The 13,504-nt window shown below is 40.3% G+C and overlaps 1 protein-coding gene across 2 annotated transcripts in view; it reads right to left on the minus strand.

Moving 5' to 3' along the window:
• dpp10 (dipeptidyl peptidase like 10) overlaps positions 1-13,504 on the minus strand; it is a 208,487-nt gene that overhangs the window by 77,684 nt on the left and 117,299 nt on the right. For both annotated transcript variants that reach the window (XM_020620179.1, XM_020620180.1), the window contains exons 2-3: positions 9,886-10,000; positions 7,186-7,281 (exon numbers count right to left, since the gene is read on the minus strand). In XM_020620179.1, the coding sequence (XP_020475835.1) occupies positions 7,186-7,281; positions 9,886-10,000 (211 nt within the window). The remainder of the gene's footprint in view (positions 1-7,185; positions 7,282-9,885; positions 10,001-13,504) is intronic.

Consider the following 13,504-nt stretch of genomic DNA (forward strand, 5'->3'; position numbering starts at 1 on the left):
AGCCGGGGTCTGTCGGAGGTTTCTTCCGTTAAAGGGAGTTTTTCCTCCCCACTGTCGCCAAGTGCTTGCTCAAGGGGGATTTGTTGGGTTTTCCCTATGTAATAATATTGATAACAGTAAGGTCTAGACCTTAGTTTGTAAAGTGTCCTGAGATGACTTTTGTTGTGATTTGGCGCTATACAAAGAAAATTTGATTTGATTTGATATCACCACACGCTAAAGCAAAATGTTGTTAGCTGTTGACCTGCAGTAGGTTTGTCCTCGGTTTCACCTGTCAGGCCATGAAGGCTGTCGCAACCCTATGATTGACGGGCATATTTGGAGCTCTGAAGTCCAGTGTTGAGCAGTAATGCTTTAAAGAGCAATGCATTGCAATTAAGTGAAACTCTAAATGTAAGTAACACTTTGTTAATTTCATATTTTTGTTGACTAGTTTGTGCTAGTTTTTTTGACTAAACTGGGGCCCCACCCAAGACAACACTGAGACAACTGTGCACATGTTCTGACTGAGTTATGACTTTGAGAAGGATGGAATTTTACTTAACTTGCAACCATTGAGCAGTAAGGATTTTAAAGTAGCGACAACATTGTTACCTACAGGGTTATCTGTGTTAAAGGGAAAGGCCTGGCCTCAGTTTGTGAACAGAAGCTGCTGTGGGGACCTTCTCTGCCATAGCTCACTAGCTTTAGCTACCAAAACAGAGCAGTAACACGTCTGCCTGCAACACCTTGTAAGAGATTCTTGGTGCATGCAATTAGTGCACAGGCCGAGTGTGCACAAGCAAGAAGCAGGTTGACAGGCAGGCAGACCATCCAATGGATTTGCCTGGGATGAGTAAAATTATTGGTCAGGCTTTTTTTTAGCCCTGCTGCTGCCAGAGGTGACAGATTTTTTTTCTTTATGTTGTTAGTGCATTGAATGTATTCATTGCCATCAGGATGAAAAGAGAATTTCAAGAAATGTAGCAAAAAATGCTTCTGAAACGAATAGGCAGTCCTACCTTTAATAGACTTTGTAGAAGACTCAGACATTAGAACAATGATGAAATAGCAGGTATATGATATACTTAGATATGACAGAGCACTGTGGGAGTCAAGTAGATGATGTGTTATTATTCGATTAAACTGGCATTTTCCACTAGTTGAACGAGCATTAGTCAGCTTATGTCAGTGATTAGGCCAGACCGGGAATGTATTTATCATCATCAAGGATGCACACTCAACCAAAGTTGGGACTCTCCTTCAGCAGACATCATTTCCCATTGCTGTTTTTATCCTCTCAGCATCATTATACACTCAGCTTTGTTACTGCCACGTCACCTCGGAGGACTGTCGTTCAAACATTTAAGTATCCTGAATTCTACTGCAGTTCGGTCAGAAAGATATTGCTGCATTCATACATGTGTAAAAAAATGCTGTTGCAAGGGAAGAGACTGTAAGAAGACTTAACTTGTCTTGCTTTTATGGCGACGTCCCTATGGGAAGCCAACAGTTTAGCTTGGTATAAGCACAAGTACAAGAGAAACTGCACACACTGTAATTTTAGAGGTATTAGCACAAAGGCATGTTTCATTAAGAGAGTCCTTAATTGTGATAATGTGTTATGGAGAGAGTATTACGGTAGTTGTGCCATCTACTACAAAAAACAACATTTCTCCCATGATGCTCTGCAGTTTTTTTTTCTAACATCTAAATGAAGTACAGCAGTACAGCTTTTCAGTAGCAGCCAGTTTCATTTTCATATAATTACACGTGTGTGTTTCGGGGAGCTGCCTAGTAAAATTACACATCCAAACAGTCCAGAGAGGATTTATTAATCTGTCAGCAACAAGCCTGCTTTTTCAGGTAATAAAAAAGATGGATTGATTGCAGTGAATGAATGGAGTTGACAGGCAGTGCAGCTGACTAGTAATTGAGTGAAGTTGAGTGGTAATTTATATGATGTAAACACTATTGACAGCTAAAGGCTCAATAATGGATTTGCAGAGATTACAGTATTTGTATGAGCTGGGAGCTATACACACAGCTGTGTGTGCACAGATTCTGACTGTTGTGGTTTGTGTTCTGCTTCCTGTTTTGTGCTTTTATTTTGGTTAGTTTCCTGTCCTATGTCACCTCACCTGCCCCAGCTTCACCCCAGTGCACAATTTCTGTTCATTGCTTCCACCTGCTGCTCGTTACCTGGTCTCCTGTCTTTATATCCTCCTCCCTTCGTTTAGTGTGGTTGCTGGCTCATCTGGTTCCCATGCCTTACCTGTCTCCTGTGCTCCATTTGAGATCACCACACCCACTTGGTTGCTTTGCTTTCATTTCTGTAATCGCTCCCTCCCCCCCCCCCGCCCCGCTACATCTGTGGACTCAGTGTTTTGATAATTATTAATTTGGTTCCCTGGTTTTTCTGTTTCGTGCTCCCTGAAAGATTTGGCATTTATATACCGGACAAATACTTGCAGAGGAGGGTTTTCAAGATGGGTTTTTTGTTTGAAGCCTCAGTCTCATACAGAAATTCTGTTTGCCCAAGCTAAAGGGATATCAAGGCCTTTAACTCATCCAGAAATTCAAATGACAAGTTAATTTATAGTAAAAACATTCTTCAGGCACTTTTTGCCAGAGCAAGGAGCGGAGACGTACTAAAAGCCTTGGGGCACACTCAACAAGTGATTAAGGCCCTGTTGAAGGCTTTTAGTACATCGCCACTCCTTGTCTTTACGGAGGACTTGTTGTTTTAATTAAAACCTTTGTCACTGAGCAAGACACTTAAGAAAACTAGTTCAAAAATAGCTAGACTACAGTACATTTCCCAGTAGCATTTACAGAGATCTTTGACAAGAGTGGAGCTCTGCAACGTGGATGAATCAGCTAAATCAGGTTCTGGATTCAGACATTACACTGAAATGTATCATTGTTTCTTTGTGTGGGATTTGTGAAAAATAAATAGGATGGCTTTGTCCTTCCAATAGTTAACCCTTTACTCAACAGTATTTTGTCATATGCAGTATGTAATGTTGTGCTACAGTATATGTACTATGGTCACACTATATTTTGTCATATGTAACTTTTTGGTACACTGCATATGTTTGAATACAAAGAAAAACTGCTGTTAAACAAATGGGTTTTCTTAAAGGTTACTCCACTTCCCTGGCTGCCTATTGAGGCTACTGGAGAGTTTCTGGATTTGAGATCTTAAGAAAATAACTGGTGTTACTTTGTCAGTGTGAACCAGTGTGAACACAATATGATGCCCTTCTCTTGTCAGATTGTCTGACAGCTGAGGGCACCCAGCATGTGAGGGGAGCCTGCGACTTACTGAATCACATGTGGCAGCAGCTGAACGAGCCTTTCAGTCGCACGCATCAGTGTGGAAACCAAACACACATCCAGTGGCCTCACACAGCAGCTGGTAACTATGCATGTCATTTTTTTTGCACATGCGCCCGACATTAACCAGATGTCTCCTTATCTCTGAGCAGATTTTTATATGTAACTACTCTACCCACATTACAGTCCAAATGAATTTCAGTGTTAGCAGTGCAGCGCCGTCACCCAGCTCCACCAACATTCTGACCAACAAATGGATGCCTTTAATGTGGTAATTATGCTGATTTGTGTGAAATATTATCAAAAGTAACTGCAGAATCAGTCTAATAGCAAAAATAACCAATGTGTTTGATTTAATTACAGGCTAGTTAGCTGGTGCTAATTTATTGGACAATATATTGAAATTGAATAAACTGATACAAAAACATCACAGTATTTTTTTTTTCTAGCAATATGTGTGGTCTCCATACACCAGTGACTTCATGGCCCATTTTTTTTCAAAGTGGGCTGGGGGTAGGGATGAATAAGCTAAGTACAAGCATTTTGCAGCTACATTGTTGAATTTTTATTTTGTCATTGAATCAAATCACACCCACTGTTATCAAGAATTAAATCCTATTGAGAAGTCACATCGTCCCATCCCTACTACTTTACCAGTCTAAAGTACATGCATTTGGGGGGGTATAGTTGTGATCATCACTATGTTCCACATGAGATGGAACAAAGAAATGGTGTCCTGTGGAAAAACTGGCTCCATTAACAGGGAGATGGAGGTGTACCTAATGAATGAAGCACTGTGCTCTTAGCAGGAAATTTAATCTGTAATGATGCACTCCATTTGATGTCAGACTGTAGCAGTCCATCCATCTGGAACTTTATATCGGCACTCATCTAACTGAGGTATAAATTAGTCTCCAGCATGCTTGGCCATGTATCTTGTGTTGTACTTTTGTAACCTTCACACCAACAGTTCATTTGGTGCAGACCAAGGTAGGAAACAGATTCACTATTTCCATTTTTAGTGTTCGCAATAACGTATTACAAACCAAGAGATTAGGCATTTCAGCAATAAGTTGTTTTTTTTTTTATATTAAGAATGTTTCACTGTGTTGACATCTGTTTTTTAGAATGCTGCACCAACCGTTTAGTGAATATCTGACTAGTTTTGTAATGAAATTGAAAGCATGACTGCTGGAGCTGGGAGAAAACCATAGACTACCTTTTCTGCAGTCTGACCAGCAATACTTGCACTGATTGAATGGTGTGCACACTGGTGTCATCAGTTCTCCTGCACAGCTCTGCTAGTCATGTTCTAATTGTCATGGTGAGTGATCAGTTTTATTATAGCAGAAGTCAGAATGTGGCTCTTCAAAACATGAAAAATCCATAAATCCATATCCAAACCAACAAAGTAAAACTCAGCTTCAGTTACTGCTTGTGAAGAATGTAAATAATGTGAAAAAAAACAATATGGTCATTAAAACTATTAGTGTTGTAGAAATCTGCTCTAAAACTTGTCTTAATGTGAAGAGATGCTTTCGAAGCCTCCTGTGACCCAGATTCATTGAACAGAAATATTAGCTTAGAGGTTTTTGAGCAGGACTGACTTCTCTAACCAATCAGAGATGTTCACTTATTTCTGCTTGATCAGTAAATTTTGTTGCATGCTCATTTATTGTAATTTCATGAAGACAAAAAACTGAAGAGCTGGGTAGAGTGTGGTGCAGTGTAGCAGAGCATAGTGTAGCCGGGAGTGCTGGGCAGAGCAGAGAGGATAGATTTGGAGTTTCATGCTAGTGCTGCCTTAAGTTAGATACTGCAGCTGATAGTAGAGGATGCAGGTGGACCTCATGGCATAAATGTTCAACATCTAGAAAACATGAAGTGTGTGTGTATCGTTGCAACAGTCCACTTGATTTTTAATGACAGACTGCCAAAATAGACAGTTTTAACCCCTTTCCATGATCTGATGCCTTAGATAAAAATCACATCATGCTTACCATGGTTATTAAATGACTATCTTGTGTAAATTCTTAACATGTGAAGTCATATTTCTGTTTTTGAATTCATGCTAAAATCCCATAGAGGGCATGTTCCTCTGATTGGTCGGCTGTGTTTGCACAGCACAACCAACTGTGCTATAGTTCATTTGGAAGGTGGCATTACTTTAAAAAAGGACTAAGTCTGCTTATTTGTTGTTCACACCAACTTCAAAAGGTGTGAAAATATCAGACTAATGGTCAACAGATAAGATATAAATACGGTACACAGTGTAATTATTAGTGTGTCTGGTTGCTCTATGTACATATACATATACAGTATATATGTATATTAATATATTCCATTTTTAAAATTATTTTTAGATACAATACACCTTAGGACAACATAATATAAGCATAACCACTGTTTGCTAATGAGCCATTAATTTTAGTTTAGTTTTGTTTATTTAATTATGCAGTATGTTTTACTGTAGTATCTCATGGTACACATGATTGGATTCTAGCTCATTATTTGTATGATAAGTAGTTTTAAATATAAGAATTACAAATCAGCAATGAAAAAACTCATAGAATATTGTTAAATATAATGTATTAAAATATTTAAAAAATGAACTACAGTACATTCTACTGCATCCCATTTGCACTTTATTATGATTAGACCAGACGATATACCCATTCAGATTAACTCTAATGTAGACAGAGATGAAAGACTCATAACTTCAAAAACCTTTGTCTTGAGGAAAAAAAAAATCTAATTTCTCCTCCAAAGCCTAGTGATCAATCTCTCCTCTCACCCATCTGTCTGTTATCTTCTCCCATTTGTCTGGGGTCTATTTTGCCCCATCCATCCACAAACCACCCTATAAAGCTGACTTTTCTGACTGCCTCATCGCATAACACCGCTGCTTTTTTTGTCTAGCCTGAGGTCAGCTCAGGGAATGAGATGGCGCTGCAAAGATAGTGGAAAAATGTCACCCAGGAGTGAAATATTGATGGACAGAAAGGCCTTGCCTCTTTCCTTTGCCCTCGGGCATGGAGTGAGAGCCATGCAGTTGATGGGCAACGAAGAGGAAAGCCAAAACAAACACACTAATCTGCAGGAAAGGAGATAGATAGAAACCAATGACACAATCCTGTCCACCCTTTCCCTCAGAGGTATCGTTATCTTCTCCCTCCCCCTGAGCAAACCATAATCAGATTCACTTGCACTTCACTTAATGTGGTTTATTTTCACCCAGAGCCATCCAGGTTTAACATATGATCCCCTTCTGGCAAATAAGGAATCAATGCAATGTAAATAAGTAGAGACACAATAAATCCCAACACTGGAATTTGCATAACCAAATGCAAGGTGAAAAATGTCAGACTTTAAAACAGAGCTGTCAGCTGGCTGTTTGAGTAAGCCTCAATTACAAAGGAGGAGAGACAGCAGAGAGAGATGTCATCCCTTTGCTGCTGGAACAAAAGCTGTCCTGTTTGCTTTTGCAAAGAACATGCAGAACTCATTGAGATGTCACTTATGTCGAGCAAGAGTCGAAGGGTGTTTTGTATGAATGTATCTAGGGACAGGTAATGTCAGCAGTCTACCAGCAGTCACTGAAGTCACTGTACATGTCAAAGTAATAATGACTATGCCGCATTTGTGCAGGCATTAACGTCTTATGACATCTATATCTGTGATTCACAAAAAACAAGCTTCATTAGTCACAGCTCCCGTGGTGTTTCTCTAGTGCTCAGAAGCGTAAAGCTCCTCAAGGTCAATGAACATTGTATCAAATTACATCCTGAATTTCTACAGATATTTCATCATTTCAAAGTGTCCCACTCATTTCCATTCATGGCTGAAGGGACTGACGGCAAAACTCACCATTGATCCATTTGGCTTCTGGGTCATGGACACTGAACTCAGGTTTGAACAAATCTTCCACAGTCAGTTTGGTCTCTCTTCCGGCTGGGTTGTCAGCTGCAAAAACAAAACATACATTTTAATTTGTATTGTGTTTTTAGTAAAATATGGGTATCATGTGTATAATATGGGTAATATATGGAGTTAATGTAGATGTTCTCTCCCTCCAGTTGTTAATCAACAGTCCTCTCCAGAAAGCAAAATTGCTTTTAAGCATGCACACAGTTTAGAATTGATCTCCAGCATTAGCTCACTGTGGTATTCATTCTCACCATGGCAATCAGCTGTTCAGAACATCAAAAACACAGTCACCCCTTAAATTGTGTGATTCTGGGCACAGAAACAGGAGAACACATTACCTGTGTGTGTTTGAAACTCCAAGCCTGCATAACACAGCTAGTACACAAAGTGAAAAAAAAAGTACAGTGCACAATGTTTCTGACAAAAGCATATATCAAACACATGAGCTTGACCCATGTAACAAGTGCTCAGCTTGGTTGAGCTTTGATAACTGTGAAGGCTACAGCATATGATTCACATCATTTTCATAGTCATCAAACTATTCAGTGACCCCTTGTGCCCTATGGATGGGGGCTCTGTCATCCTGGAAGAGCCCACTCATCTATTCAGGTTTTTCCTTTCGTTTGACACCATTCTGTCATATTAGCATATATGTTGTTTGCAATTAAGTGAGAAGAAATAGCATTGCAGAAAGGCCAAAGATGTTTGAAGTAGTTCAGGAAGAGTGATGTCAAAGTGGTCCCAAAGATCAAATGACTTTGTATAATGTAACTGGGGTTAGATGGAGTGACAAGTCCACAGAGAAACAGTACATTTCTGTACCGTTCTGTTTTGCTGCTCTCATCAAGTAGGCAGCTCTAATAGACCTGAAGTTTATAATGTAGCTGAAAGGTTTAGCAAAGTGGACTTCTGCCCTTTATCCCTACTGCTCGCATTAGCCACAAGGACATAAAATGGACAGCCAGGTGTTTACACATGTCTGTCAAGAAGATGTACATGATGCCACTTAAGGAATCTGTGTGAATCAAAAAGAAACAAACACAGCAATACTTTTTTTTTACACAATGGCATTTGATATGTTCATTAAAATGATCATCACAGGGCTAGAAAATCCTCAAGCTGTTCCATCGTTGTTGGTGGAAACGCTTCATTTTTAATTATAAAATGTTATGCCTTTACCAGAGAGAGAACGTTCCAATTGTAAGCTCCTTCTGAACAGGACAGCTGCTGATTGCGAGCAGAATAGGAGGGCCAAGTCGTTTTGAATGTCAGCCATATTGGCTTTCCTTAAAAACTCCACACAGCATGTTTGTTTATGGAGGCAATGAAAGTCTAACAAACCGTGGAATCCACCAGGGAGTGTGGATCCATGGCCAGTGAATTGTGATAGTTTTATATCTGTGAGTAACACTGGATGTTCTTTCTTAATTCCGGGAGCAAGTATAGTATGGATTATACAACAGTATTACAACAGTAAAAGAGTATAGGAATACTGATTGAACAACTGTGTGATATAGAGACACCAGGTAGTAGTCTGAAGGGTGACTGTTGTTAATTACTCAATACAGGGGGACAGAATATTTTTAAATTATTATTAAAGTTGCATACGTATAGGCAGAAACTTAAAGCCTGTGAAACCTATGGTCAAAACAGTGCAGAGATGGACTGAGCAGGCAGTGTCAGAGCTACAGGCCTGCTTTGACTGCACAAACAGGAATGTTTTTGAAACTGCAGCTACAGACCTGTGCGCCCACCAAGACCTTCTGCACATACAACAACAACAAGCCCTGGTTCACAGTAAAACTCAAGCAGCTTCGTTGCTGCTTACAGAAGTGGGGACAGGATTCTGTACAGGCAGGTCAGGAACACACTGACAAGGGAGATCAGAGTAGCAAAGCAGAGCTACTCTGAAAAGCTGAAAGCCCAGTCATCAGCCAACGACCCCTCATCTGTGTGGAGAAGCCTGAAAAACATTACTAGCTACAGGAAACCATCATAAACAGGTTAAGGGATGATGCAGTCAGCATAGCACTGGTCACAACAACGTCGAGTTGAACACGCTCAAAACTGGAGATGACAGTGGACTTTGAGTGGACCCCCCTCACCCTACTCAGCAGCACTGAATCAGCAGTGGAGTCCTTCAAGTTCCTGGACCCAGGTTCCAGGACCTGAAGTGGACATCCAACATCAGGACCATCAGGAGGCACAGCAGAGGATGTACTTCCTGCTCCAGCTCAGAAGGTTCAACCTGCCCCAGGAGCTGCTGATACAGTTCTACAGAGGAATCATCAAGTCTTTTCTCTGCTTATCCATCACTGTCTGGTTTGACTCAGCAACCAAACAGGACAAGTATAGACTGCAGCGACAGTCCGGACTGAAGAAAGAACCATTAGTGCCAGCCTGCCCTCCATGGAGGACCTGTACACCTCACGAGTCAAAATGAAGACAAAGAAGATTTCTGCCCAACAATTCTGCATGATATCACATTGTATATTCATTCATTCTTCTGGAATAAAATCTCAGATGAAGCAGATAGGCGTGGCAAAACAGACACAGGAGCAGGTAAAAACAGGGCTTCTTGAAGAGTAAGTGCAGGGCCTTCAAGACAGAGCAGAGAGCACATGCACAACTAAGGGTTACCTGGTGTGAGGAGGATGACAGACATGGTGATGAGGGAGCAGACCACCAGGATGACCAGAAGAGCAATGGCAATCCCCTTCCAGTTCCTTTGAGGAGGACTCACCCCACCCAGGTCCTGCAGGAGAGACAAAGAAAAAATAGAGGTCAGAGTGGAAAAAGGAAAAGTGTACATGTATTTTCATGGTTTCTCCAGCTGACAGAGGCTTGGCTCAGTGTGCACTGTTCTCTCTTTTATATGGTTTCAGATTTACAAATGTGATCCTTACAAATGTGGTTATTTTTACTAAGACCTTCAACAAATGTAATGTAAGAAGCTAGATGTTTGTTCAGAGGTAAATGTGACAACACCAAATCACTTAGAGAGATAGACACAACTCCATCCTGATGATCACATATTGTACACACTGCACAATGAAGTGTGTTTACACTACTTATTGGTTTTGGCCACATTTCAATCCCTTGCATGCTTTAAGCCTGTAAAAATACATATATATATAAATTTAAAAAAAAAATCTGTTTCTGATTTGTGTTTCAGTACTGATAAAGTTTTTGCACGGCTCAATCAGCCTTCCCTTCAAATGATACTGGAACCACGCCCAGTCATCACCACCCCAGCTTCACAGGGACCCAGAGCCAGCACCAGCCGACCTCTCAGCCCAAGCTAGAGCCAGCGGGACTGACCTCTACCTCACTGATGACCCAACCAGAAGGCTGCATGAGGACAGTCACGCTGCAGCACGCCGTCTTCTCCCCACTCACCAGGGTAAAGACGCCAAAGTTCTCTGGCAAGGGCAGCTGGGAGGCATATCTCGACTAGTCTGAACTGCTGCTGCTATGAACCCCAAACAGACATTGCTACATCTTTGGCAGGTAAGAAATACACAAGGCATTTGCATTCAAGGGCTCAATTTGTCAAACTGGTATAAGAAAAGACATGTTGTGAGCCATCTGAGTGGCAGAGTCTAGAGTATACCACTGTATGTGTGATATCATCTATAGTGAAATAGCTAGTGGAGTTTTTGAAGCTTTAGCCTGCAACTCCATCACTGAGTCCTGGTATTAGAGGGTCTTAAACAGGGTCTTCCACCACATCTGCTGCCTCTGATAAGGTGAATTAAGCCTTCCACATATAAATTTCTCCTCTCTGCAGCTTCTCTTTGGCCTCAATTACTCACAAAACCCTGCAGGTGAAATGTAGTGATTACTGGCCACCAACCCACTACTACACCTTGATTGGCTGGAGGGGAGGGGGAAAAACGATTGCCAATTAGAGCTAAGTTCTGCTTTTACAGAAAATCTTTTGTTGCGCCTTTCTCTGATTTTCTCTAAAATCCATTTTCTAACTACTTGACATGTTGTGTCCAGTGTAGCTCACTTGATTTTGATCTGAGTCATGACTGAAACATAGACTAATGAGCCAATTTTGACTGAAGCATCCCCATTTACTTCACACAAAGTCACCAACCACAACCCACATGTGCACCTGTTTTGGCTGCTTATCATTTTTCTTATTCTGAGAATCAAATGAACATGAACCTTAGAGTAGTTCAACCTAGCACTTCACTGTCACCATGCTACATGGATACAGTTTTACATAACCCCCACTGGACTCATAAGACTGGTGCATTATGTTCTTCAAAACAATTTCAGGAAAAAGATAGCACTCAGAAATAGTGTGAAGAAGAAAACATGTTTTTTTTGGTCTGGAGAATACATAAGACACATTTGCACCCAGCTGCATGTCAGCGCAGGAGAAGCACACCTGTTCTCTCTTATGAAGACTGATCTATTATCAGGACTTGGACTGCTGCTCTTTTCATTAATATCACAAAAGGCTGACGTGTCCTTGGAAACTGACAGCTACTCTAAATTGCCCTTGTGCATCCATGCATGAGGTTCTTTCTCCCTCTCCTCTGCTCTTTCCCCCAGTCACATTTTCTACCCGAATTTTATATTTAGCCACTTTTGTGTTCTCATCTTCAATTTATTAAGTCAGTTATGAGCGATGATAGAACTAATAAGAGAACTTTAACACAGCGAGTCTCTTCAGTACCATTACTGCAGAAGCACGGGAAGAGCCCTTATAAATGGTTTGCCTACCAGAAGAAAGGGAACAGCAACATGGCTGCATCATGCTCATTAGACCATCAAAAGAGATGCATTTCTCAGTAAATCTTTGGAGACTGAAGAATAAGCCTGGGCTGCATCAGCTCTTTTACAAAATGGATCTAGTACAGTAAGTGTTGCAGGCATTGTTTTATTAAAACACGCTTTCATCATAATCCAAAGGAAAAAATCAAGTTAGACTATTACCAAAACTTTGACTCTTACATTATTATGGTTTGATCAGGTACTTTAAAGAACATAACAGAGGACATACTATATGATAAATATCATCTCCACATTTGACCACATCCAACACAACCAGACACTATAGCACAAATGGGCTCCTTACCAGCTTTTAATCTCTTACTTTGTCAGCGTGTCGTTCATTTTAAAAAGTGTTTAATTAGGTCACATACAGGTGCAAGTCTGTGCTACAAAGGGACAACCACAGGGTTATAAATAATCTCCTGACAGGCTTGTCAGTAAGAACATGAAAACCTGTGCTTTCATTTTTTTTTTTATGTCTGAAGGTAGAGTACAAGGATGACGGCCCGTTTATATAAAAGTATCTCTTTATCTGCCTGTTCGCTTCTATCCCTCTTTAGCCTATTCAATATCACACCAGGAAAACTTGCAGGAGTCTGACAGTTATTGTACTGCTTACATGCTTCTATGCCATCTCAACAATCGGGTGTCAGCATATCACCATGTGTATGTCTATACACCTGAGAAAGAGTCTTTATTAAGGTGTTTAGGTCTGTGATTGAATAATTGCATAGATTTAAATGTCAGAACAACATTTCAGTGGAAGCAAAGTGTTACCTGTGAGTCTTGGTACTGTAGCCTGTGCAATGAACCAGCGTACTGAGTACAAACACTCTTACTGTAGCCTGTGGAATGAACCAGCGTACTGAGTACAAACACAAATGTATGTCCTTAAAGTCTGTGGTGAAGAGTAACTAACACTTTACAGTAAGGGTACAAATCATATAATTAATCATAGCATATAAGCATTTATAGCCATATAATTAATGCCTGATTCAGGATGATTTAATGAATTACTGCAAGATGTGTCATGAGCTCCCATTTCTCAAGATTCAGAAATGATCAGATCCTTGTGCCTTTCTGTGATTAGTTCAGACTTAATATATCATCAGTTAAGGAACATTAATTCACATTTATTTGATACATTTAGTGGATGTGCTGCCAATTAGATGCACTCTATTTAGACAAAGATTCATTTCAAACCCATGTGTTTGATCAGGAGAACAGCATCTATCCAATGGAAATATGAAATGAGGTGTTTTTGCAGAAATAAGTGGTGTGTAATATGGTAAAGAATAATAAAACCAAAATCATTCAGCAGGTGAAATTTGACAAATTGCACATATTGCTTTTTTAATTTGCACTTTTAGTTTTTTTCATATAGGCTACATACAAACAACTGGGTCAAAACACTTTATATAAGAACAGCCTCACTGTTCTGCTTGAGGTCTCAGGTAACTGACAGCTG

This window comes from Monopterus albus, unplaced genomic scaffold (assembly GCF_001952655.1).
Source record: "Monopterus albus unplaced genomic scaffold, M_albus_1.0 scaffold234.1, whole genome shotgun sequence".
NCBI lineage: Eukaryota > Metazoa > Chordata > Actinopteri > Synbranchiformes > Synbranchidae > Monopterus > Monopterus albus.